The sequence below is a fragment of the Hermetia illucens genome, chromosome 2 (assembly GCF_905115235.1).
Source record: "Hermetia illucens chromosome 2, iHerIll2.2.curated.20191125, whole genome shotgun sequence".
NCBI lineage: Eukaryota > Metazoa > Arthropoda > Insecta > Diptera > Stratiomyidae > Hermetia > Hermetia illucens.
This window is the reverse complement of record NC_051850.1, coordinates 180119983-180145613: the sequence shown is the minus strand read 5'-3', so window position 1 is coordinate 180145613 and position 25631 is coordinate 180119983. Positions and strand designations below refer to the sequence as shown.

The 25631-nt window shown below is 43.9% G+C and overlaps 1 protein-coding gene across 3 annotated transcripts in view; it reads right to left on the bottom strand.

Annotated features, from left to right (window-relative positions):
* The window catches only part of LOC119649385 (bestrophin-2), a 121887-nt gene that overhangs the window by 80338 nt on the left and 15918 nt on the right, over positions 1–25631 (bottom strand). For all 3 annotated transcript variants that reach the window (XM_038051503.1, XM_038051505.1, XM_038051504.1), the window contains exon 2: positions 15892–16506. In XM_038051503.1, the coding sequence (XP_037907431.1) occupies positions 15892–15962 (71 nt within the window). In that variant the 5' untranslated portion in view covers positions 15963–16506. The remainder of the gene's footprint in view (positions 1–15891; positions 16507–25631) is intronic.

Genomic DNA, 25631 nt, shown 5'->3' with positions numbered 1-25631 from the left:
ATGAACCGCTTATGAATCCGCCGATTTTCTAGTCCTTCCAGTCCTTTTAGGAGAAAAGACGTTAGGTTGATCGGTCGTAAGCATTTTTTGTCTATGTAGGGGGGTTTCCCTGGTTTGGGAATAAATATCACCTTCACATCACGGCAGTTAATTGGGAAATAAGCAAGGGCTAGTCACGCACGGGATATATTCCGACTATTTACTACTTTACTTGCTCTAGAGTTACTATTTTGCATACCACATTCCAGCCTCTCACTTGAGGATTGAATGCACCTTTCGGCCCAGGCATGAAATTTTGAATGCACTTCGGGCAAGTGGTTTGCCGTTTCATCACTTTCTGTGTACCTCCGTCTCTGTTAACGTAGATAACCAAACTTACGGTTATTTTCTTTGGCTGCTTAGTTTTGAAGTTACCTTAAGAGAGTTAGTCTCTTCGCAAAGGTGCCTCCATGATGATCGTTCAGCCAATCTTGTGCTGGAGTTTTCTGAGCCTCTTTGGTCTAGTCTGGTCTTGAGGAGCATCCTTGTCGCTCCCCTTTTCCCCTTTTCACAAATCTGAGTTCCTCCATCATGTTAGACATTTTGACTAGAAGCTCTCTTCGAAAGCTTCTCCCATGATAGTTGGTATCATTTGGGTCGCTTGCTCAATATGGCAATATATTTGATTCAACTCCCATGATCGTAACCCGGGAGTTCAGTTCTATTTGATACGTTATAGGGGAAATATGCAAAGCACCATAGAATCTCCGTATCTCTTTGTTGGCTTTTTATGGTTAGTTCGGCCGTTTTGGTGTCGCCATCACAAACGTCATGTACTATAGTCACAGAGTACAGATAAGCCAAAAGGAGACTCCGTGGTCCAATAAACAGGAGCAAAGCTCGCTTCGGACAGGACCTGATCGATGGGGTGAATGGGGACCCACGGGGAATCGGTTACAACCTGGTAACCCGAAAAATCGCGGCTCTGCGGAAACCCTGTTTGCTTAAGGCCGCGCAGATAGACCAAACTGTACGGGCGCTATTCCCTGCGCACCATATACGTAATAATGACACCAACGGGGAGAGTGCCGATGACTGCCCAAAATCGGTTAGACCTACCGCTCGGCGCATTCAACCCTTTCCTGGAAGAAGGCATTTTCCCTTTTCGTTGCAAGGTGGCGAGAGTTGCGCTAATCAGCAGAGGGAAAGGTCACCGTGAGTTGCATACCGATCATTTTATCTGCTTCAAGTAAGCTGGCTGATGCGATACGTGCTGCCGGAGATTTATTCTCACGGCAGTTTCGGTTTAGAGAAGGAAGATCCACAGTTGATGCTGCCATGCAGGTCGTGGCTGCCGTTCATCTAGTGGAGGCACAGAGCCGCCGAGCTCGACGAGAAATACCTTTAGTTCCGTAAGATGGAATGAGACTCTAGGCGCCCTAAACAATACTTTCCACGTGCCAAGCGATCTTTAACGGATATATAGGAATTTTCTGAGAACGCAGGAAGCGGTTTCTATCAGACGGTAGAGGGTCTAAGGATAATGAAAATCACGTGGGGGATAGCACAGGGGTCCATCCTAGGGCCGGACCTCTGAAACGCTTCCTATGATAGCCTGGTTGAACTCGGCATGGCAGAAGAGTCGCGCCTGGACGGACTGTCGGGCAGGCGAAAAGCAGACTTGGCATGTTGATGCGACGGGTGACCATTCACAGTTTCAACCTTCAACTGAGAAAAATCGAAGTAGTGTTTCTAGCGAAAAAAGAATTCAAATGACCAACGGTAAATTACCCTAGACTGACTCTTGACTCAAAAATGAGCTTTTTCGGGCAAACTAAAGTAGCAGCGGACAAGTCCGCTAATGGCAAATATTGGGGACCGACTATGCCTAGCAGGAGACATCTGATGACTCCAGCGCAATCTATTCTGCCCTAAAGCGCAAAGGTGTGGGCTGGCGCTCTTGGTAAGGAGATATATCGTGAGCGTCTCGTCCAGGTGCAGAGATAGGAAACTTTGTGGGTAGCGTCTGCGTACTGCACTGTCTTCGAATCAGCCGTGATGGTGAACGCGGAAGTGATCTCCATTGTCCTTCTTGGAAAAGAGCGTGAAGTCATACAAGCACAAGGGGGAAGAGCCAAGGTAGTTGGTTGCTCGTGAAGAACGGCAATACACTAGATGAGTGGCAATTCTCGTGGTCAAATGAGTCCAGAGGCAGATGGACTACATGGCTCATTTACTAAGGTGGGATGGGATTCGCAACTAACAGTTTGGTCATTAACCAAATTAGACTGGATGTCTTTTGACCCCATGCAATCCATTGGCATACAACAAGTCAACGTGACGGAAGTTTAAACCTCTTACTATCCCAACAACAATCCATGGTCCTTATATAAGGTATATGAAGCTTGACCGCCATCCATATTTCCTAGCTCCGCAGGTATTTCATCCACACTCAGCACTTTTTCATTTCTGAGCGTTTTAGCGCAGCAGTTGGGGTATAGAGGCATCAAAATATTGGGTTCATTGATACTTTATCTGCACCACGTCTCCGTTAAGATTCTTTGCTGCGTGCCTGCAAGCTATTGTTTGTAACTTTAAAAATTGGCCGTCGTCCTTGTCTTAAGTCACTCATTCTCTTTAATGCAATATTGGGAGTCCGTCATTGGAGCTTTCGAATGGTAGTGGGTGATCAGATGTAGAGACCTCACCAACCGACGACTAAGTGGAGAGGATTGTCATTTTTGGGAACCTGGGCGCCGATAAAAGTTAATATAACTGACTTAGAGTCCACTACTTTGGTAATAGGTAAAGCTCGATGGCCTATGTGACAAATCGCTCCCAAGGAAGGTCTACAAGTAGACCGCATCCATTAAGAATAATAAAATGCAAAAATCAGTGACCTCCAAAAATTTATGAAAACAAGTTGGAATACCGGAGCTGGACGCTTCGGGTATAAAGGCTTTGTGTTCATCTTGTGTGAGAAATTTCCTAAGCACGTTTTCCCATTTTCATACATACCAAAAAGTTATAAATATTCCTTGATGTGTCTCCAAATTCCAACTCCGCCGTTCATATGAGCTCATTTTATATGATGATTTCATACTCGTCTTAGAGTGCGGCAAATTCATGTGAAATGGATAAATTTGCCCTTCAATAACTGGAGGAGTTGCCAAATCTCCCATCAAGCGCGATATCAGGTGGCAGATAGGGGCATACCTGTTTATGTGTAAATATGCGCTCATGCACTTTTCTTTTCTGACTGTGCATGAGCTAGTGTTTGCATATCTCTGGCGCGTGGACCAACATTACTATGGGAAGGATACCCAGAAAATAAAACCAACATGGACGAATGGAGAAGGAGTAAAGTTACGGTGCAGGGGCTCGAAAGCCCAATAACGGCGGTGAACAAGCGGGCACTCAGTCGTCGATATCCCTCGACCGCAGTGCTTCGGCGGTGGACTATTTGGCATATAATGCTGCAAGTGTTTAAGATTTGGAGAAGGAGGTATTCAAAGAAAGGAGAACTCTGTCAAGAACAGCAATTACAAAGGCAAAGAAGAAAGGAGATAGCTGGCCAAAAAAGGCAATTTCAACACCCATCAGATGTGATCAAGAGATACTTTAGCAGCAGCAAATAGACCTATTCAGAAGAATCTCTTCAATTGCACGACCTCTTCCAATACCAAAGACCGCAGAAAGGAAGCTAATGGGAGCTTAGCAATTGGAATAGGTCAAAGAGTAATCTGGTTAAGACTGACCAAGAACAAAGCCCTGACCTAAAGGAACTACCAGCTTCCAACTTGGGGCAGAAATAGTTGCGCTGTCCGAATTCATCAAGGACAAGCACAACGTGCACCAAGCCATTAAGAACATGGTGAGAACCATCAGAATGCTATAGGTCGCAGGAAGAAGAAAGAAAACTGAACGAAAAGCCGAACTTCCGTGTCACAGGCGACCCAAGTAACACCAAGGCACAAGGTCATCGACCTTCGATTAAGTAAGAGAATGCGAGGCAAAGAAGGGGGAGCTTTCGGAAATCAACAAGTATCAAAAAGGAAAAAAGGCGTCTTGACCAGTCCAACAACCGGAACGAAAAGTTCAGAAGGGAAGAAAACATGTGCCCAAAGTGGGAATGCCGGCTAGCGAAGCGAAACCGAAGGAAAATAAAAAGGGTGGTTGCACTAAAGTCATAAGCAAAAAAGGCACAAGAAACCAAAGGTGCGAATTCGCCCGGAGGCAGTTGCAATCTCCAGCAAAGGAAAGGTATCGTATGCGGAGATACTGAAAAAGTGAAATCTGACACCGACCTAAAAGACCTAGGTAGACAAGTCTGCGAAATCCGGAGGATCCAGAATGGGGATCTCATGCTTGAGCTGAAAAAAATTCTGCATGTGAAAAACTGACGGATTTCGTAACCAAGTTATATACTCGCTTGGGGAGAATGTTGCGGTTCGTTCCCAAAAACATGAAATCTATATATGCTGTACAAGGATCTCGATGAGATAACATCCAGAGAAGAGATCTGTACTGTATTCAAGCAACAATTCAACTTGGAGGAATTCAGTGAAGAATCTATCGTGACTTTAAGAAAAGTTTATGGCGATACTCAAACGGCTACAATACGACTGGCAGTGGAGGCAGCGCAGAAGTTGCTGGTCGTGGGGAAGGTTCGGATTGGATGGGGTGCTTCAAATGCCCAACGTTTGGACACTTCCCGAAGGGATGCACTAGCGGCCCAATCGATATCGAAGGTATGGGGAATATTGCATATTACGAAGAAGTGCAATAAGGACCCCAAATGCATTTTGTATGACTGAGTTTGAAGGCCTATTAAAGGATCTCGTTCACGACGCAAGGGAACGAGATCCAAAAGTGAGAGCCGGTGACTAAAGCGTGGGCCGTCGAGTGGGGCAGCAAAGAGACTGACGCAAGGGGGCGGTGCTTGTTAGAAGCATTCGCTCAGTGGGATGCAGTTCTGGCCAACGAAGGCGATGTAAACACTTATCCGAAAGGAACAGCTCGTTCAATTGTAGATTTGACTTTTGTCAGCCCTGGCAAGTTAGTAAGGACTTCACGTACAGCGACCACCAGGTAATCACCTTTGAACTAAGGAGGAAGCCACAGCACAGGGGACCCGCACCCCGGAAGCCTAAAGTAGTAGAAGCAAAGGATGAACAAACATTCATGGCGGTGTGGTTAGCCCTGCCTTGCAAACCAGGCATCTCCACAGATAGAGCTCTCCATGCCACACAAAGCATCTCAAAAGTATATTACGCGTCGATGCCTAGGAGGTGCTCATTCCCCACAAAAAGACCCAATTATTGGTAGAATAGTGAACTTGTAAGCCAGATCGCTTTACCACCGAGCCAGACGAATGGCTCAGAAGGCAATAAGTAGGATCGATAAAGGCGAAAGGAGCATGCCCATAGAGAAGCCCGTACGAATCTGAACCTTGACATTCAGCAGAGTAAGAGGGAATGTTTTAAGGAGTTCTGTTCGGAAGCGGTCATAAATCCGTAGGGTAGCGCTTATAAAATCGTGACAGGATGATACAGAGGCCGATCATTTGCGCAGATCACATGCGCTATGCTCTTGTTGAAAATAATTCAGGGGTTATTCCCCCAGGAAGAGGGGGGTATTGACACCTTCCAGCGTTCCCTGAATGTGACCAGTCCACCAGCCATCAGGGGCGAGTTGCTGGAGATCTGCAGTCGAAGAGGCGACAGCACAACCTCGGGTCAAGTCGGCATACCGAATAAGGTCGTCAAATGTAGGCAGGGTATGTTCGCGGAGCTGTTCGAAGCGCACATGTTCAAGGGTATCTTTCCTGCACCATAGAAGCGGCAGAAGCTGGTGCTGCTGCCTAAGGCTGGCAAACCTCCAGGGGAACCGCCCTCCGATAGACCCATATAGATTCTAGACACTATGGGGAAAATGTTGGAGGGGGTCTCCGTAAAGCCAGATCTACCATGTATACTAACAAAATGGTTACTGGCTTGGCCGAAAATGCAATTTACGGAGATGGTTGTACTATTGCGTGCTGGTGACCCAAGATGCGACGAATCGATTCAACTCGGCCAAATGAAGGTTTCACGCAAAAGCATAATAAAAAAACAACTAAAAGAGTAAATCTATCTCGATTGATGCAAGATTAGATATCCAAGACCATTGGGCGACCGCTGAAGAGAACTACATTTTCTTTTAGGGAAACTACCGACCATCTTTAACTTCACGCACCTCTTCTTCAAATAATTTGCATATAAAAACCATTCCCACTTTGCATTCGAGCGCGAAATTCAAATATGCTCAAGTACTTTCTCGACGAATTTCAGGTCGTCTGCATTCGCATTGGAATATGGTGTTATGTGTAGATACGTCAACGGACAGGTATGCTTCCGAATACATCAGACGAAATGAAAAGAAATGTCTTGAATTTAGTTGGTCACTTATGACGGCGACTCTTTTAGAAGACACACGTTTCCATGTAGGGAAAAGTGGTCAGTCGATCAAAGCCGCTTTTCATTATCAATGTCACTATTCAGAGGCATATAAGACGCCTACATTATTTGGCGGCACGACGGCACTTATATCTCAGACAGTCGCGGTAAATTATCGTTGATTACTTTTATGTTATTCGATTAGTCGAGGATTAATGATTTTTTGAGATTTATGACGTGCAAAGTGAATATGGCTTTAGTGGCGAAAGCCTAGTTGGGATTGTGTTGACGGAATAGATTTTTGTGAATAAGATTAGTTTAGGGAAATGGTTTATCTTTTCATGGACATAATATCGACTTTTTTACCTATTACGTGTACCCAATGTTATGTTGCAGAAAGAAAAAGTTAATAAAACACTCGCCAAATTATGTAATTTTAGGTAGATAAGCACCGATAGTGTCGCGGAACCCATAGTATCTATTCGGCTCCATTTCTATCATATAATACAAAATGTATCTTTTATCTTTCAACATAGCTCTCTCGCTCAAATTGTTACTAAAAGTGACCACCTATCATACACCCTGTAGGCTTCGATTCCAAAACCCACTGTTTATGTCAACACAGTTAAATGTTATTAATTAATAATCAATTAATGGAGGTTTGTATAAGTTTTGTCTCGACGAAGTATGTAACCGGTTAGACTGAGATATGAGGCCGACTATCGACTACATGAAAGAAGGAGAATGGATCCAGGGCCGAAATCCACTTGATTACCATATCGACTCATAATATGAGGTATTATGTGGACAAAATGATAGCTTAGGGTTAAGTAATCACTTTAGCTTTTCTGCATCAATTTTAAATGAAATGGCGCGTCCTCAATGTAAAAGAATACGCAAAACAAGGTTTCATCGAGATGCTCGCATTTAGTGCAGGCAGTAGGTCGAATCCTTAAGGTCGTTTCCATGTTAATTGTGACTTGGGGATATTGACTTGCCTTGGAATGTACATAAATATTATGTTCAGAGAAAGGCAGAAATAATTGCATTCATGAGAATTGTGTCAACATTGTATACTTTTATAAATAAAGATACATTTTTATGGGACCAGATGAAGTTCATTCTGGTAATTGATCTAGATTTACTATAAAAAGTAATAATTACAAAGTGAATGTTTGGAAGTACTTTTCCTTTCAAGCCTTTGCCTTTGCACCTCCATAATAAAAGATCCTTTCCAAGCAGGAAGACCAATAAATGAACAGAGTCCGTGTGTTATCCGTGTATCTCCTAAGAAATTTAGTGAACACTTCATGCCATTGACTGGGTTTCTAGTTTGACATTCTCAAGTTGTTTCAAAGTTCCTAAGTGTTTTTTGGTGTCCCATATCAAACTTGTCAGCGCTTTTGAACGTAGACAAGAAGCTTCTCGATAATCAGGTTTTCCACATATTCAGTGGGAAATAAACAATGTTGTTTACAGTTTGGTTGAATTATAAACAATGAAAGACAAAATTGGGTAATGCTAATACCAATGTGGTCTGATAAAACGCCAATTGTTTCAAGCTAGATGAGGAATTTTCATCCTCGATACTTCAATCCTCAAGAAATACCTGGATAATGCATGCTGAACCAAAACCTGCAGTGCTGATACCAAATCCTGGTTAAACCTAAACGCTGGTAACTTCTGGACAATGCAAAGCAGCGGACAAGAGAGTAAACGCCAAGTTCTCCCATTGAGACTGACAGGAAACGAAAAGAAAGTTTTCCTAACGCCCACTGGAAACAACACAACACAACAGATTAGCTAACGCCCACTAGCCACTCATGAAAAAAAAACATTTTGCCTGAAACAGACATTTGTCTGACGCAGACATTTGTCTGTCTGATATCTGAAATATACACAGCCATTTGTCGGTCTGTCCACTAAGGCAGCCGCAGACATTTTCCTATGCCAAACATAGGTTAAAAATAGTGCTTTAAATATGTTTGCCTTGCAAATACACTAGGCAATTTGCTGTTGTGTCGTATTGTGTCGATCCCAGTGGGCGTTAGCCAATCTGTAGTGTCCTTTCCAGTGGGCGCTAGCAAAGCTGTCAGGTCGCATTTTTTCGGTCCCATTAGGCACGCTCCTTAAGACTATAGCAACAGAAAAAGAATTATAAACTGTCGCCTTTGTCAAAAACGAGCCGCAGTCACTCGGTGGAAGAGTCGGTCTACTCAAAGGTGTCACAATGTGAGCACCGCAATAGGAAGCAAGACCGAAGTCGCCTTCAAGTAAAGACACTTTATTTATCAACAAAGGCTTCCATTAAATTTCTGTTGATACCCATTCACTTTTCTTGGTAATTCCCAAAGTGGTAACCTCGAGTTCAAAATTCTCCTTTGAACGTTGAGTATGACTGCGGCCACGCTAGACTGTGCACCGAAATTTCCTGACTTCAATTCCCACGACCCTGAAATTTGGTTTAAAATAGTTGAGGCCAGCTTTGTAAGATATAACATATAATAACAGATCCACTACAGTGTTCACAAATCATCGCAGTACTGCTGCCGCTGTATGTCACCGGAGTCTGCGACATCATTACTGAGTCGGTGACAGATAGCTCACACAACCGCTTACGCGCCCAATTAATAAAGCGGGCATGGAAAACATTGACGAGAAACCTTCCCAGTTCATCTGCCACCTGTAGAATCTCGGCAGTATCACAGTTCTAGAGCCGGTAATGCGTAGTCTCTGGGTAAGATGCCTACCATCTACTTATCAACCTAATCGGTTGACGATTGCCGATTGATGGCCAGCGACTACAAACTGCAGCCGATGTAGCTGACAGGGTCATCCCGACGTTGGGCCCTGGTCGCCTGGATCGTAGTCCCCCAATTATCTCGATCACTTGACCGTGTCCTTCAATCTTCGAAACCAAACAGTTCATACAACTCATGGTTGTACCGGATGCGCCATCCATCACGGTCGCAAACTGCTCTAAAAATTCGCGGAAGGACTTTCCTCTCGAATATTTTTAGACAATTTTCGGAGGTTTTTTTAGGGTCCAGGTTTCGCACCCATATCATAGCACTAGTCGAATGATGGTTTGGTATATGCAGAACTTCTTGTTTCGGTGCACATGCTTTAATTTCATTCTGGGAAGGTCCATGAAGAAACTCTTATTCGCTAACTGTATCCGTCGCTAACAAGTCATGCATCATTATTTTCGTTTTGTCCTCATTAACGCGTAGTTCAACTTCTTTCGCAGCAGTGCCAATATTATGCAGAAGTTCCTCTGTGTCGATCAGTTTTCAAGACATGATGTCGATGGCATCTGGGCACGCTAACAATTGTGTCAACTTAATGAGTAGCGTCCCTCTGGCGTTAGTATCCATTGCCCGGGTAGCGCCAATTTGTCCCCTTGCTTACTACTTACTACCTGCTAATACGTGTTTCAAAAGGATCAGTCAACCTGTTCTGGGCTCTGGCCTGTGAGGTGGAGTTGGTCATAGTCATCTTCGTCAGTTGTACTAGCTTAGCAGTAGTTGGTGCATCGTATTTAGTAGCTCATCTTGAATACCGTCCGCGTTCGGCGCTTTATTTGATTTCAGTGACCGCACGGCGAAATCATCTACCTCTGCTGTCAGAGGATCACCAATACCGCCGTCGGTCTGGGCTATTGTAAGGGGAGGTGCCAGGTATCGGATTCAGAACCTCTTAAAAATAGGACGCGCAGAATTTGCTGATGCTGTTGGCATCGCTGATAATGTTTCCATCTTTGTCTTTGCACAGGCTAGTCCTGGGTTGATAACCGTAAATTGTATTCACTATTCTATATGCTTGTCTGTTGTTTCTATTAGCAAGGGTGTCATTGATGTTCAGCAACTTCCCGGCAAATATTTCTATTTCTTACGTATCCCACGACCTTCTCTGTAACTTCCTTGATGATGCCTTTAAGTTCGTTTGGTGATTTCCAGGTTTGTTTGTAAATGCGCCGGTGTGGGAAGCCTGTAGAGCTTACGATAAGATTCCTACTGCTGGCGAAGTCAATTAATCGTTCGCCGTTATGATTGCATTCCTCATGGAGGCAGTATCCTCCAGTGGGTCCACAATGCCAGCTTTTCTTTCCGACTTTCGCATTAAAATCCCCCAACAACATTTTGACTTCGTTTGTCGGGAGTGGGTCAAACAGTATCTCCAGGCGTACATAAAATTCATCCTTCACTGCACTGACGTGAGGCGTGTACGTTGGTGAGCCAGAGGTTAAAAAACGAGTCTTAATGTAAATTGCACACAACCTTTCGTTGACAGACTTGGAGTCGATGGTGTGCGGCTTGAGCTGTTCGCTCACTATAAGTGCAACTCTAAACCCTTTGTGACCCGATGGTTCGCCACTTGTAAAAATTATCTGCGAATTCACATCGCTTATTTCACTACCAATCCAATTTGTTTCCTGGACTGCAATCACGTTCAATTTGTAAATGTCGACCTGATGAAGGAGGGCCTTGACAGCCCCTGGTTTGTTCAGGGAGTGTACATTCCAGGATCCGAAAGAATAGTCCATTAAACATTTGCTTGGACGTCGTCGTTTCTCTGTCCAATCCGAGGCAAATGTTCCAGGTTTCTTGACATGGAGTAGTTTTTACGCGGATGGGGTTTCCCGATCATCGCAAAACCCTATCCAGGGGTGATAGCTGTTTCAGCTGATTCGAAACGTGTCAAAGTTCACACAACTATGTTGCAGGTCTGGCAACGTAATTCGTGACAACCCAAGGGTGCATCTTGCTGCATCAACGAATACGGCTAGGGGTGTATCTTGCTGGGGGAGTGCCAGAAGTGCAGCATCCACCAGCCATTGCTTGGTGATCTCAAATGCCTGGACAGTCCCTCAGGCAATCAGGCGGGAGTCTTTGGTTTTCGGCCCGGACAAGAAGACGTTAAGGATTGGTTGATGATGGGCGGCCTTAAGCGAGAAACGATGATAGAAGCTTAACATGTCCAAGAACCTTCTGAAATCCTTAACGGTTTTAGGAAGCGGGAAGCTCGAAATCGCTTGCATCTTGACTGGGTCCGGTTCGATACCTTAAGGGGTAATCAATCTAAGCATCATCATCTAAATATACGAAACAGAAATTGAGGTTTCACAGCATAGTGTGGTTGAATCTTTGAAAGGTTTGCGACAAGTTGCACAGTCAATATTGTACTCGAAGAGTCCGAAAAGTGTGCATATTGCATTTTTCGGGAGCTACAGGAATTTGATGGTATATGTTGACCAATTTCAATGTTGAGGAAATACGGCACTCAGCGAGGTTGTACGCAATGTCGTGGATGAGTGATATGGGATAGCGGCCTGAAATGGTCTCAACATTTAGGCCTCTGTAGTTGCCACAAGGTCTCCATTCGCCATTGGGTTTAGGGACTATGTAAAGTGCCGAAGACCAACAACTGTCTGAAGGTCAGCAAATACCCGGCTTAAAAAGTTCTTCGAACTCTTTGCGCGCAACTGCGGGGATAATTCCCTGCCTTAGAGAAAAATGGTTGGCTAGTAGTGTTGATGTGGTGCTGGACATCATGTTTAGTTGGCTGCTATAGACTCCTTGCGGTAGTTATGTTGCTGTATTTTCTACTTAGGGTCGGCTACCACTTCGAAAATGATCGAAAGAGTGCTGCCTGTGACCGTGAATGATGCTGTGGATTTGCTGTTACTAGGCATCTGGATATAATTGCTGATAACGGCCATCAAAAGATGTCGTTTGTTGCGCCTCCGTTTTCATTGTCAACTGTTTCAGAGGCGTTTATTATGTGTGAAGTTAAATGTGAATTTGTTCTGAGATTGTAGCTGTGAATGTTGATAGGTGGTCACACTCCTTGGATTCCCTGGGATGACGGTTCTCCAAATGCACCTGGATACGTGGTAATTGACGGGTTGGCTGCGGCTAGTGAGAATTGCAACCAGGGCCGCGGAGTCTTCTTACAGTGCGAATAGGTGATATTTTCAGTTTTCGCGTTCACCACCGCCACGATAATCCTGTTGAGCGGCTCCGGTCACTAGAAATGAACTGCTCTCGGTGACACAATTAATGGGATCTTGTTTTTCTTCATGGACGAACAGGGGATGTGAATACTATCCAACCAGTAGTCGCAAAATACTTCACTCCGAAGATCGAATATTTTTTTTTTATTTTTATTTTTAATTAAAAATTAATTAGTTTGAACGGTCTTGGAAAAACAAGTTTCGCTGTCAAAAATTGTTTTTCGATGTCGTGACCAACTCGATTCGCACTTGCGTACGTGCAACACGCAAGTTGGTCGCTCTTCACCCTTCGGAATAACTCCTTTGAATCAACATCAGATATTGATCGCATCTACAACCCTTAAATTATGTGATTGTGTCTTCCTACAATTGTCTATTATCTGCGAATTTGAGTGTACTTTAGAAACCATTTCACCATCTGTTGAGTGTCAGGAGAGTAATTTGATTCAGGGACAAATCAATATTAGGTTTTTTAGAATCATGGCCTTCGCAAGTTAGTCAGTCAAAATTATAATGGCGGGTTTACCCACATACGCATTTTATTTATTTATTTTATTTATTTAATTAACGGACAACAAACAGAAAGAATTCCAATTAATTATTGTCCTCAGGAGGAGGAGAAAGCAAAAAAATTTTACTACGTTTAAAACTATTTAAAGTAGGGAAGTTAAAAAGACCAAGCTGTTTTGCATTATAATTTCGGCAAAGCCTGGGAATCGGGGAATGAAAATAGACTTCGAGCTCCTCGAAAGGCACGTTGAAAATATCTGCGTTACGTGTGTTATAAGACGCAGGACGGCAGGTGATCTCGTCAGCGGCTGAGCAGTCCATCAGGCCCGAGGAAAGTTTAAAGAATGTGCATAGATCCAGATAGGATCTACGCTGTTGTAGGAAGGGAAGGTTTAGAAAGCGGAGGCGGGAGGGGTAATCCACACGAGGGAAGCTTTTCTTAAAGAAGAGAGAATGGGGGAATTTACGTTGCACATTTTCAAGGGCAAGACAATCACAGTTACGAGTGGGTGACCAGATCACGGAGCAATACTCGAGGGTATTCCTCACAAGGGAATTGAAGAGAGCTAAGGAGGGTTGGATGGAGTCAAAATCAGGGGAGGAGCGAAGTATAAAGCCTGACAATTTTGCTGCTCGATTGATGACCTCGAGGCAATGGGTGTCAAAGCGGAGCTTATTGTCGAAAGTGACTCCGAGGTCTTGAGTGGAATTTAAGCAGGATAAGGAATGTCCGTTAAGCGAGTAGGAGAAAGAAGTGGGTGAGGATTTTAAGGAGTAGCGCATAGAGTGACACTTTCTGACGTTTAGCGCTAAACCATTAGTCGAGCACAAACGAACCAGAGTGTCCAGGTTATTCTGAAGGGAAACACAGTCCATAGGCGACGATATAGAGGAAAACAGCTTAAGGTCGTCTGCATAGAGCAAACAGGGACAAGTAAGGAGGGGAGGAAGGTCGTTAATAAAAAATAAAAATAGCAAAGGACCCAGAATAGACCCCTGTGGGACGCCAGAAGAGGGGGAGAAGGAGCGGGAAGTACAGCCGTCAAAAGAGACGCGGCAGGATCGGTTGGAAAGGTAAGAGGCAAGCCATAAAACAAGTGGTATGGGAACGTTTAGGGACGAGAGTTTGGATAGAAGTATCTTGTGATTTACAGTGTCGAAGGCTTTCGCGAAGTCAGTGTAAATGGTATGCACTTCTTGCCGTGAACTTAGACATTTGGCGACAAAGTTGGTAAAGTCAAGCAGGTTGGAGGCAGTGGACCTACGTTTAACGAAGCCGTGTTGTTCTTTCACTATGTGTTGGCCAAAGTGGGCGGACAACCAGCCGCTGACATATCTTTCCAGGATTTTGGAACAGGAGGAGAGGAGGGAAATGGGACGGTAATTCTCGGCAAGCGAACGATCGCCACTTTTGTGAATGGGGATAATGAGAGCCTCTTTCCGCAAGCTGGGAAAATGATTCTCTTCAAGGCTTTTGTTGAAAATAAGAGATAGGGGAAGGGAGATGGACTTACCAGTTTTGATCAAAAAGAGGTTTGGAAGACCATCGTAGCCAGGTCCGACCTTGGCATCAAGTTCGCCAATGAGGTATTCGACAAGGATAGGAGTAAGAAGGGGAATGGTAGGCGATGCGGGGCAGGCTACAACTACTATCGGCTATTTTAGGCGAGCATGTCCCGGGATATTTGCCAGAAATACAGTAATCAGTCGTAAATCGGCGCAGAGTCCCGAACCTAAAATTAGTAACCTGGGTATAACAAAAAGGCTGAACGACAGACAAACATTGAACCGAATTTAATTGTGCGCTGCTTTACAGAAAAAAAACCTTAAAAGTGACCAAGAATAGTAACTGCAACAGCACAATGAATAAATTCTACGAACATTTTTAAAAAACTTACTCAAAACTCTTTTCTTCTCTTGAGGGCATGATGGTTGGTTGAATATCACCGTCCCAGCATCGTTGTCTCGTGCATTTAGGGCGACCCACCCGTCGGCCATCTTGGAAGAGTCGATTCCACTACAGCGCATAGCCTGCAATGGAATTATCCCCCCCCCCGTAATGTATGACCTATCCACTGTCACTCCCAATGGCAATGCAATTAATGACATTATTCTGAATGAGGTTTAAGGAGAAGGAACACCAGTTAAAACGCATCGAAATTTGACGAAATTTCCGGTTCAGCTGATCCGCTGTCAATCAATCAGCCGGCCTCCGGCCCGCTAATTTTGTTCCCGGTTCCTGTCCTTGAACTTAAAAGTCCATACCGGCTTAGCGTCAACAGCAACATTCACTATTGCTGGAGTGTGCAGCACATGATTCCCCTCAGCCACGAACAATTGCCTACCTGCACCAAATAATGTGCAATATGAGCAAGTTTATAAAAAAGTGGAATTTGAAATGGTTTAATTGAAATTGTAATTGTAATTCAAGGGAAAGGGACCAGTTGTTGGATTGTTTAAAAAATAAAAAAATTTAATTAGTTGAAGTATTATGATAAGTATTGTATTGAAGGGCGGGATGGAAATTGCGAAATAAAGAAGGATAATTAGGGAAACTAAAGCGGTAGAAGAAATTATTATGCATACGGAAAAAGACGAATGGAATACCACTCCGATCGATAAGCCGCAGACACAACAATGGTTTCTGGTAAGCGGATAAAACTCAAAGATACTTCAGTAATGGAATGCAAAGAAGTATTACGACTCAGAAGCACAAAACATTTTTAAGTTATGATTTGGATACACATGTGGCTGTATCTTAATAGAGGCCGAAACTGAAGAGTGTATAAATTTGAATTATTTAAAGGAACAAACTATTCTGTTAACATAATACAGGACTAAATTGTTGTTATATTGTTTCAGCAATTTTTCGGGGAAATCCTTCAATCTAGTTGAATTTCAAATTTAATTAAAAATGAGTGCAATTAATCGAAAAAAAACTTGACTTACTTTCTTAATATACGCCAGAAGCATCCAAAACTGCTGCCATTCGGCACCTCGCTGGAATATGTTATAGTCATTTTGTTACTGTATCAGATCCAGCTGTTTCTTCTCCTCTGATTAATTCACATTCATCGGCAATATTTTTCCCTTTGCTTCTGACTCTCCAAAAGTCAGTCACCGGGTGGACTTGAATGGAAGGTACAATTTTCACTATTGTCACAATCGTACACAATGAAAAACCACGTTCACTTGTAAGCTATAATCATAGTTGTCGTGTTGTTTGTTGTTTGTTGTTTTAAGTAACGACTAAAGAATTCCTTCACGTTCTCAACGATATTTCTCCGAAGAAATTACTAAGGCACTAAACTTATGGCATTCACTTTATTGTTGTTCCTTTGGTTATTTATTTTGTTGCTTCTGTAATTTTTTATTTTCATTTAAATCACTGTGGATCGTATTGAAGTATTATTACAGCATTTTGTTGCTATCGCACTTTTCGTATCTTTTTATATAACTTTAGAACTTTGTCAGCACTGGGTTCACATTTTTATCATTCGTTTGGACTTTTGTTGTTTTGTTTTTATTTCAGGTAACTTTGTAGTATTGGTAGTGAATCTCGTCCTGAAAAGAAGGGTCCTTGTTAATTATTCCATTAATTTAGAAAATATTTAAGCAATTTTATAATAATCAATAGGGAGAGACTTGAAGTCAATACTATCTGATTGGTTTGGGGAATCTTTTCAGTAAATAGAGGAATTAGTAAAAGGTGTTCCGATCGAGGTGGTGGATACTTTGCTGAGTAGCCTCCTGGAACGTATACAACAAAGGGAAGAAGAGTAGGAAGCAAGGTAGAGCGTAGTGATAAAGATGGGAAGCAGCACCATATCCATGACTATGTCCTAGACATCTTTCCCTACAGGAGCGTTACTTCCGCTGCAACTGTGTATTCTTAGCGACGGGATACTAGCACTTCCTACTTGACTTCAATGGGACTTTTCCTCTTCCAACCTCGCGCTTCTCCAATTCCGCGTGCACTTTGAGTACTACTTATGTCTTCCCCGCCCAGTGGCTCCTTTAATTCTTTGGTACAATCCTCGGTAGGGGGAACGCGGAAGATTAAAGGGTACGCGGAATTGGAGAACCGCGAGGTTGGAAGAGGAAAGTCCCATTGTCAGTGGAGTAGGAAGTTGTAATGAACCTGCTGGAAATCGGAGGATTAGGAACACTTGCTTCCGGGGAAAAAGGTGTGAAACCTAAAACTAGAAATGTAAAGGCAAGTGTACATGGAGCCTAGCCGGGAACAATGTTGAGAATCTATTGATTTTCTATCCGACACCACCAAACGAATCTTCCCCTTGATTCAGAAAACCTACAAATGAGAAATTAGGCCTAAATCCAGGAAATGTTGGGACCCACGTTGGGCGCCATTACATTTCTAGTTTTAGGTTTCACGCCTTTTTCCCCGGAAGCAAGTGTTCCTAATCCTTCTATTTCCTGCAGGTTCATTACAAAGTACTAATATCCCGTCGCTGAGAATACACAGTAACAGAAGTAACGCTCCAGTAGGGAATGATTTCTACGGCAGAGTCGTGATATGGTGACAAAATTCGTCCTTTCCTTTTTGTGAAAAAGTCACCATTCCTCAGTACGGAGTTGTCTTAGTTTCCGGACTGTGTGATGGGGCTTCAATATCGCTTGCCGGAGGAAGAAAAGTCAGTTCTGTTTGATTGCGTCAAATATAGGCTGATGAGAGATGCCTACTATTTGATATCGACGTTCGGTTGCAGGACGATCAAAGACATGGAATTGGCATTAAACAATGCGTACGTTCCAAAGAGATCGTTGGATGAGCTGCGAAATGAGCTGAGAATATGCCGGTAGCGCCCTGGGAAAGAACTAGAAAAGCATGCGCAGCGAATTAGTCTGGTCTGTCGAAAACGGACGCAGGATGCCATCAGTGTCAAGTACCCTCGTGGGGATGAGGGTTTAAAAAAGAATTTGAACGGGACTGTATCAGTGGCTTCAAAATAGGTGTACTAAATTATGATACAAGAAGACATCTGGTGGGTAGAAGCTTTGCGACGTTAGCACAAGCGGATGCCATGTGTTACGACGATGATTTTCTTCTTTTTCTTCAGCTTTTGTTCCATTCACAAGCGGGGTTGGCTCGTCGGGGTCGATTTTGACTATTTTATTTGATCAAATGCCTGATCTGGATGAAATCTAGAGACTTTTAAGTCCCCATCCAGCGTATCAAGCCACCGTTATGACGCCGATTACAGAAGGGTTATGGGGTCGTTGTGTTTCGATGATCGTCTGGTCGGGCAATTTCTGGCAAATAACTGTAAGTGTTACAGAAGAGTTCCTTTCGGAAGTGTGCCATATCCGACTGAAGGTAACTACCGGACCAATAACCCCCCCTTCGCATTCTGGCCGATTTTTTCAGGGTAGTATTTAACGTGATACACGATCTTGCGCACCCAGGCATCACGACGACGAACCGGTTAGTCACCGAAAAATACTTTTGGCCGTCCATGAACAAGACGGGGAGACGCGCCGACCCTGAGTTGAATACCAGAACAAGGTAAAGCGAGTCAGGAATGCTGCGTCTGCTTCAGGACGTGGTTTTGAAGATGCAGCCAACTCCACCGTCCTAACCCGCGACATCGGAGGTCAACACCCCCAGGGATCTTGCAACAACAGGCCCTCCTTACGGTGGACGCTCCCCATTGCAACCACCTTTAGAGTTGAGGAACGAAGCGAGCACTCGTTCAAGCTCGACTTCCGAGGCGGGCCCAAGTGGGTATCCTTGTCGAGGCTGAGGGCCTTCGACGGGTCGGTGGCCGTTTCGAAATAGCGCCCGAGAAGTGTCAAATTCGCTCAGTGACCCCCATTAGGGGTATCACGTGGTCGGTTTGCTTCGCTGAACCCACTCGGAGTGCTGATGTTCCCCAATCTTACATAAGTCAAATAAAATAATATTTGAAACTTCTGTGATATTATTCGCACTTCATTTATTTATATTAGGATTGTACATGTTCACACTTATCCATTCCGATTATCCAGGTTTTTTGTCAATTCAGTTGTTACTTTACTGTTTTTATGTCTTTTACTGGTCGGCGGACAGGATCAAGCTGCTGTTTCTGTGGCCATTAAATGCAGCGGCGGAGGCGAATTTATAATGGTGCCTAGGCTCGCGCCTCCGATGTGCCGCCACACCTTGTTGAACTACCGGATGTTAGGAGTAGGCCGCATGTTACCTAATAGGGGTCGGCGCTCCATTGCGACCCTTCGAATTGTTTACGCAAATATCTTTCGGTGCATAATCAGTCAAAAAATGAGTGGAGGCCATCCTTGAGTGTGGTAAGATGGAGTGCGAGGAACAGGAAGGGGAATTTTCGGAAGCTGGAGTGGACCGTGAGGGACAGATTGAATTCTCACTGATAAGGGCTGAAAAGAAACTTATTACTTATTACTGGTACACACAGGGGCGACACGTAGTTTGGTAAAAAGTTCTGTGTTGAAGAAAGGAGTAGTTTTGGTCACCACAGGCAAATTAAAATAAGTGGACTGTTTGGGGAAGATGAAAAAATCTTAGGTACCTGTAAGGGTCGAGTTAAATTGGGTGTAGGATGACACCATTGTAATTTTAACTTTGTTGAGAGCCGGGGATATCTTTTGTACGATGGAATTTTGGGAAGGGACTTTCTACAGGATCACGCCAACTTCGATTTTATTTCTGGGATTTTAGCGGTGTCGAGGAAAATAAGCTAACAGATTAATATCTATCATGTTGGAGCACGGGGATATTCTCAAAGGGCGGGGGCAGCTAATGAAGCTAGTGAAAATGAAGTTATTTGTAAGGAGTTATTATTATTTGGTAAAGATTACACAGGGAATGTCTCATCGATACAGAAGACGAAAGAGTATAATAGGAGGCCAGAGGATATTCAGTCAGGCATAAAGGAGCTGCACGAAATGAGCCACAACGGGACAGAATTTAGGGACCGAGGATATTCCAGTTAAGGGGAACCAGAAGGAGGAGATATTAGGTTGTTTCCCATGGAAGAGAGAATCGTTCGTGTTACCCGTAGCGCTTGAGAGGGCCCGAGCTTGCTTTTGTCAGGATGTGATGTCCGGCGAATTTCTGAGCAACGCCATAGTGAAGCCGCAGGATGAGATGGTTTTTGTTGGACTCGTCAATTTAAACGAAGAAGTGGCTATAGACTTTGCCGGTCAGAAAAGAAACGGAACCAGGATATTAATACGGTAAGACTAAAGCAGTTGAAGGAGGTGTTAGGGCTGACAGATGCGCTTAACCAGGAGGAGAAGGATGGCATTACTCAGCTGTGTCTGTGTTTTTATTTACTAGGGAGGTCATTTAAGAGTTTTACAGATCATAAACCGTTAAAAGAAATGATAAAAGCAAGAGACACCCCAAGTAGGCTGCTCCGCCTTCAGCAAAAGTTATCTGAGCATGACTATGAATTGATATATAGGGTCGGTCGTAAGATAGACAACGTCAATACTATGAGTAGAGCGGTTCAGCAGGAAAGGTTATCGGAGCCAGGGTCTGATTACTTAGTGGTAACGCGATCAACGCATCGGATGGAGGCGAATTATAAAGGGGTCATTGAAAGTAACGCGACGGAAAAAGGGAAGGAACTGGCATGCCCTGAGGTACTAGAGGGGCAAGAAGTGCAAGTCATAAAGAGTCCGAAAGAAGTGCGGCTAGTCCTTAGAAACTATCATGATTTGAGGTTTGGGGCCCACTTTGGCGTCAGCAAAATTTCACTAGAATCAGGATATCGTTCAAGTGGAAGAGAATGAAGAAAGACGTTCAGCTCTATATGGCCTGGTGTGTGAAATGCCAGAAAAACAAGCACCGTCATCAAACAAAGATGCCCTTAGTGGTTATCTTGGTATCCGACAGACCATTTGATGAGATTTATATTGATTTGGTAGGACCGCTGCCGGAGACCTCGAGACGTAACAAATACATTCCCTAAATGGTGCATGATTTGACGAGGTTTTTGAATTTCGCGGCGATCCCTGATCAGGAAGCGGGCACAGTGGCCAAAGGGTTGTTTGGCGAAATAATTAGTCGCTACTCGTTATCACGAGCCATTGTGATGGATCAAGGGGCAAACTTCACAAATCATTGTGCAAGCTCTCGCCTATTATGAAGTTGCAAATCACGGCGTATCATCCGCAGTTTAATTCTGTAGAAAAGCAGCATTCGACCGTAGGAAATTACTTGAGATGTTTTATGGATGATGCGAGTAGGGATTGGGACGAAAACCTCAGGTGGGCGGCCCACTCATACAATAACACGCCTCTTCCGGAACGGGGTTGTGTCCAGTGGAAACTCTTTTCGGATTTGTGTCGGGTATACCTAGCAGTTTCAAGAGAGCCCCATAGCCGGTATACAATAAACAACTGTATCAGAGACAACTTCGTACGAAGCTTCAATTAGCTTACAAGCATAGGGTAGTAAAATTTAACGCATGTGGAGGGGGTATCTAAGAGGAGATATGACAAGAAGATAAACTCTATTCAAGTGCACATCGGTGATAGCGTCCTGATGAGCGATATGCGAAGGTCTAGTAAGTTGGATGCTACCTTCCGTGAACCGTATAGGGTTATCAACGTCCATTCCCCCGAGAATATATCCCTTCTAGTAAATGGGAAGTCGCGAAGAGTTCACGCGAATAGAGTGAGACTTTTTTAGACTTAAGACCAAAAATAATAATGCGATTTTTTAACCAAGTGAACGGAAAGCTTCGTGAATAGGCGAGCGAACGGACTAACAATGGATGCTGTATTTACAGGGGGTGAGTATAACCGATCCCCACTTACGTACATCCTTCTTTAAGAAAGTATAGTTAAGTTTCGTATCTTTATCTTTCGAGGGAACAGTTGCTACTCCCACCAGCAGTTTTGAGTGGCGACCAGGGTTGTTATTAGTAACATAGATTGGAGTAAAAAAACGTAACTAAGTGAAAACGAGGCTAGGGAATACGGAAAGTATGGTATTAGAAGCAGTAACTCCTAGTTTTAGGTCAGTCTACAAAGTGACGATATGCGTGTTTGTATTTGCTTCTTGATGGTGGACCTTGGCTTACAGCGGAGGTGAAACAAATGGAGCCCACTGGAGCTCTGTTCGAGGAGGTGGGGCGAGTGAATTTCTTTGCGTCTCAGTGGTCTATCTTGACAAGAATCCAGCTAGAGGATAGGAACGAAGCATGGGAAATGGTGGAGAACATTTCCAGGGATTATGTGCAAAGCTAAGTGAAGTTGTGGAGTCTTGGCCTCAAATATACATCGATGGTTAGACGAGGGGGCGGGCGAAAGAAGGCAACTATTCTCCCCGACGTGGAAGGTGATCTTTCTTTCATGCTATCGGTAGAATGAACAAGGCCCTCTTTGGTACCACTGGTGAACTGGCGGAATTAGATGCTAAGCAGAACCGAACTTTCCACCTGCTTGAAGAGCAGGTGAGCAGTCTAATTATGAGTTATTCTACGAGACCCGGGTACAGGAGGCGAAGAAAAGGACGCTTATCATGTCGCTTTATACCTCTTTAGTGGTGGAATTAAATTCGACAGCTAAAGCATTGGATTTAGAGGGGCGACGGAGTGATATGGTCGAGTTCTTTTTGTTGATTCAGTTGGAGATCCAGCTTTTACTAGACCGGCAGCGGACCCTAGAGGGAATCATGAAGAATGCGAAACATGGGAGGTTGCACCCAGGTCTACTTCTTAACGAGGACCTGCTGACACTATTGGAGCGACTGCCGAATTAGGTTCCTCTGTGTGTGTGGAGACAGTGAACTTGGATCATCAGTTTTAAAAGCATTTAATTAAAGTTCGGACGGTGCAAGATGGTCGTGATCTTCTCTTTTGGTTCGATATGCCACTGTTGACTATCGAACATTCCAGCTTTTCCGAGTATACGCTATTCCGGCGGTCTTTGATGGAGGTTTCCACTACTACAGGTTGAAAGCGGATTATTTGGCTCTGAGTGAAGCCGCCCAAAAATTTAATCTGATAAATAGGGGAGAAATTAAATATTGTGCCCCAATTTTATGGTTAACGGGTGGGACGCGATTTGCGTGCGAAAAGAAAGTATCCATTATTTTATCAGCGGAAAAGATGTGAGTGACTAGTATCTCCGCAAAATCAGTGCCGTGGCACTTGGGTGGATCCTTGGAATGGATTGGTGAAAATGAAAGCACGCAATCACTGACTCTTTATCCTGGGCAAAGAAGTGGCAGTTACACTTCCCTGCTCAGATGGCGAGGGTGAAGATATTACCCTCAGTAGAAATGGGGTCTTGGTGCTTGCAGAGCGGTGCATGTTGCAAGCAGATGGCTTCTGCTTGACGTTGCAGAACGTTGTTGAAAAGGAGATGGCCATAAAAACGGTTCGCCGCTGATGCTGATGTGGTTCAATTGCCGCCTAAGGGGGTTCGAGAACTTGTACGGCTTAATCGAACAAGAGCCTTACATATATTAGGAGCTTAGGAATAGAAGAGCGGTGTCAAAGCACAGGTCGGGCGGTGGAGGAGCTAGCTGGTCGGACCGAGGAGGAGGAAGTCGACCGACGGCATAAGGCGATGTCTAAATATACCCCCATGGTTCCTAGTAAGTGAGTGCCTGCTTACTTGTATACATTGCAAAAATTACTAAATAAAACAATTGGCAATCGTTTTTTATCTAGAAAAAACTCAATTCAAGATCTCATATGAGCGACATCATGGAAGGAGCGTTGCGGAAGCTGTGCCTGTGGGCCACAAGCAGCGGACTCAGCATAAATCCAACCAAAACGCAACTAATGCTTTTCAGCACCTAGCCAAGGATACCTAAATTCCATCTACCACGGCTGAATGAACTAAGATTGGTTCTTTCCTCTAATGTAAAGTATCACGGTGTAATCCTGGATCCTAAGCTAAATTGGAGATTGAACATAGAACTGAGGGTTAAGAAGGCCTGTATAGCCTTCTATGCCTGTGCAAAGAAATGGGCCACAGCAACATCCTAGATGAAATACCTCGGGAAATCTGGGCATCTCCCACGGACTATGCCACACGCTAGCTGAACTTCACAAGAAACTTTGCTGTGGACATTCCAACCAGGGCAAAGTGGAAGACCGGCGGCGTGTTGTAAGACTATGATACAGTATTCTTTACGGACGAATCAAAGATGGCCTGTGGAGTCGGCGCGGGGGTTTTCTCGAATACACACGTATAGTCGGATTGTCTCCCAGGTTTCGCCAGTGTATTCCAAGCGAAAGTACTACCGATATTGGAAGTCTGTCAATGGCTGGAGCGAGATTCGAACACCTAGCGTAACATAGCCATTCTGACCGACACCCAAGTGGCCATCAAGGCTTTGTACTCAGCGACGACATCTTCCAGGCTGGTGGGCCTAAGATGGCGAAGGCTTACAAACTGTGCCAAGTCAAGGAGAATTTGGCCCGCTTATAACATAGCCCGATGACGAGAGCTTCTGTGCCAAACGCGTGCAAATGCATTCAAGATTACGGAGGTCTGCACGAGGCAGTGGCCCATAGGGGACCATGTCGCTAGGCTCGGCATACCCTACAATTCACATTGCGGAAGCTGTGGAGAAGGAAGGGAAACCCTCATGCACTTTCTCTGCGATTGCCCAGCTGTGACTAGAGTCAGGCTGCGGACACTGGATAAACCATTCTTTGGGGATCTCAGAGAGATTTCAAGCTGTAGGGTGGGAGAGCTGCTTTCTTTCGTGAATGCTACGGGCTCGCCCTGAAGACCCGAACCGACTGGGCTCTGCCTCCCTGCTCCCATAACAACAGTCACGGTCTTAGGAGTTTGTGGCATCAAAACGGCGCACCAAAGCGCTAATTGGGCTCCTCGGAGCGGCCACTGATACCTACGTACCTACCCAAGATGTCATAAATTAGTTAATTTATGAAGTCAGTTGAAGTCATCTTGAACAGATTCGTTCCAGATATGTATATACATCTAGATTTAGAAAATAGCAATAACTTTATCGCTTTTCCAGTGATTTATTAACAACCATTCACAACAATTACTGTTTTGCACCCCCTTAAGTTGTTCAGAAAAATCATTTAAGTTCTCCCTTTGTATCCGTGACAATAGCAACGGCCTTGGGGGTAAAATTATTGTCACTTCATTTGTGTTTGCCATTAAATGTAATTAAAGGTTTTGAAATGGCTTGCCCCAATCAACATTGCATATCTTTTTTATGAGATTTTTTAAACGAATCCAGGAAATACATTCCAACAAAAATAAGATAAACTGCATAATCTCGGTGAGTTCTAGAAACAAAAAGACTTATCTGCGTCAAACAATTCTATTACGTGGCTCAAAGATTCAGAAGTTTTTACGAGTAACGTGTTTTGAAGAGTTCTAGCAGGTACTTAATAAATCATCTTAAGAAATGCAACTTGACTAGGAGTAGATTAGCGTTTTTTCTTTCGTGATAGATAATTCATTCGCAAATGCATGACTCGCTTACGAATTAATCTTTTTGGTGGCAATGTGTTACTGCGATAATTAGATACCACACTAGAAAGATTGTCACAGGATGCAATTCTAACATATGTATGCATGCTTTTCAAGAGCGTTCTTCACAGCCTCACAAGAAGTTAATTTAAGGTGAAAATGTCATTCATCATTAATTTCATTTCAGGAAAAAATAACGAAATTATGAATAATACATCTGCCCACATTAGCACGAT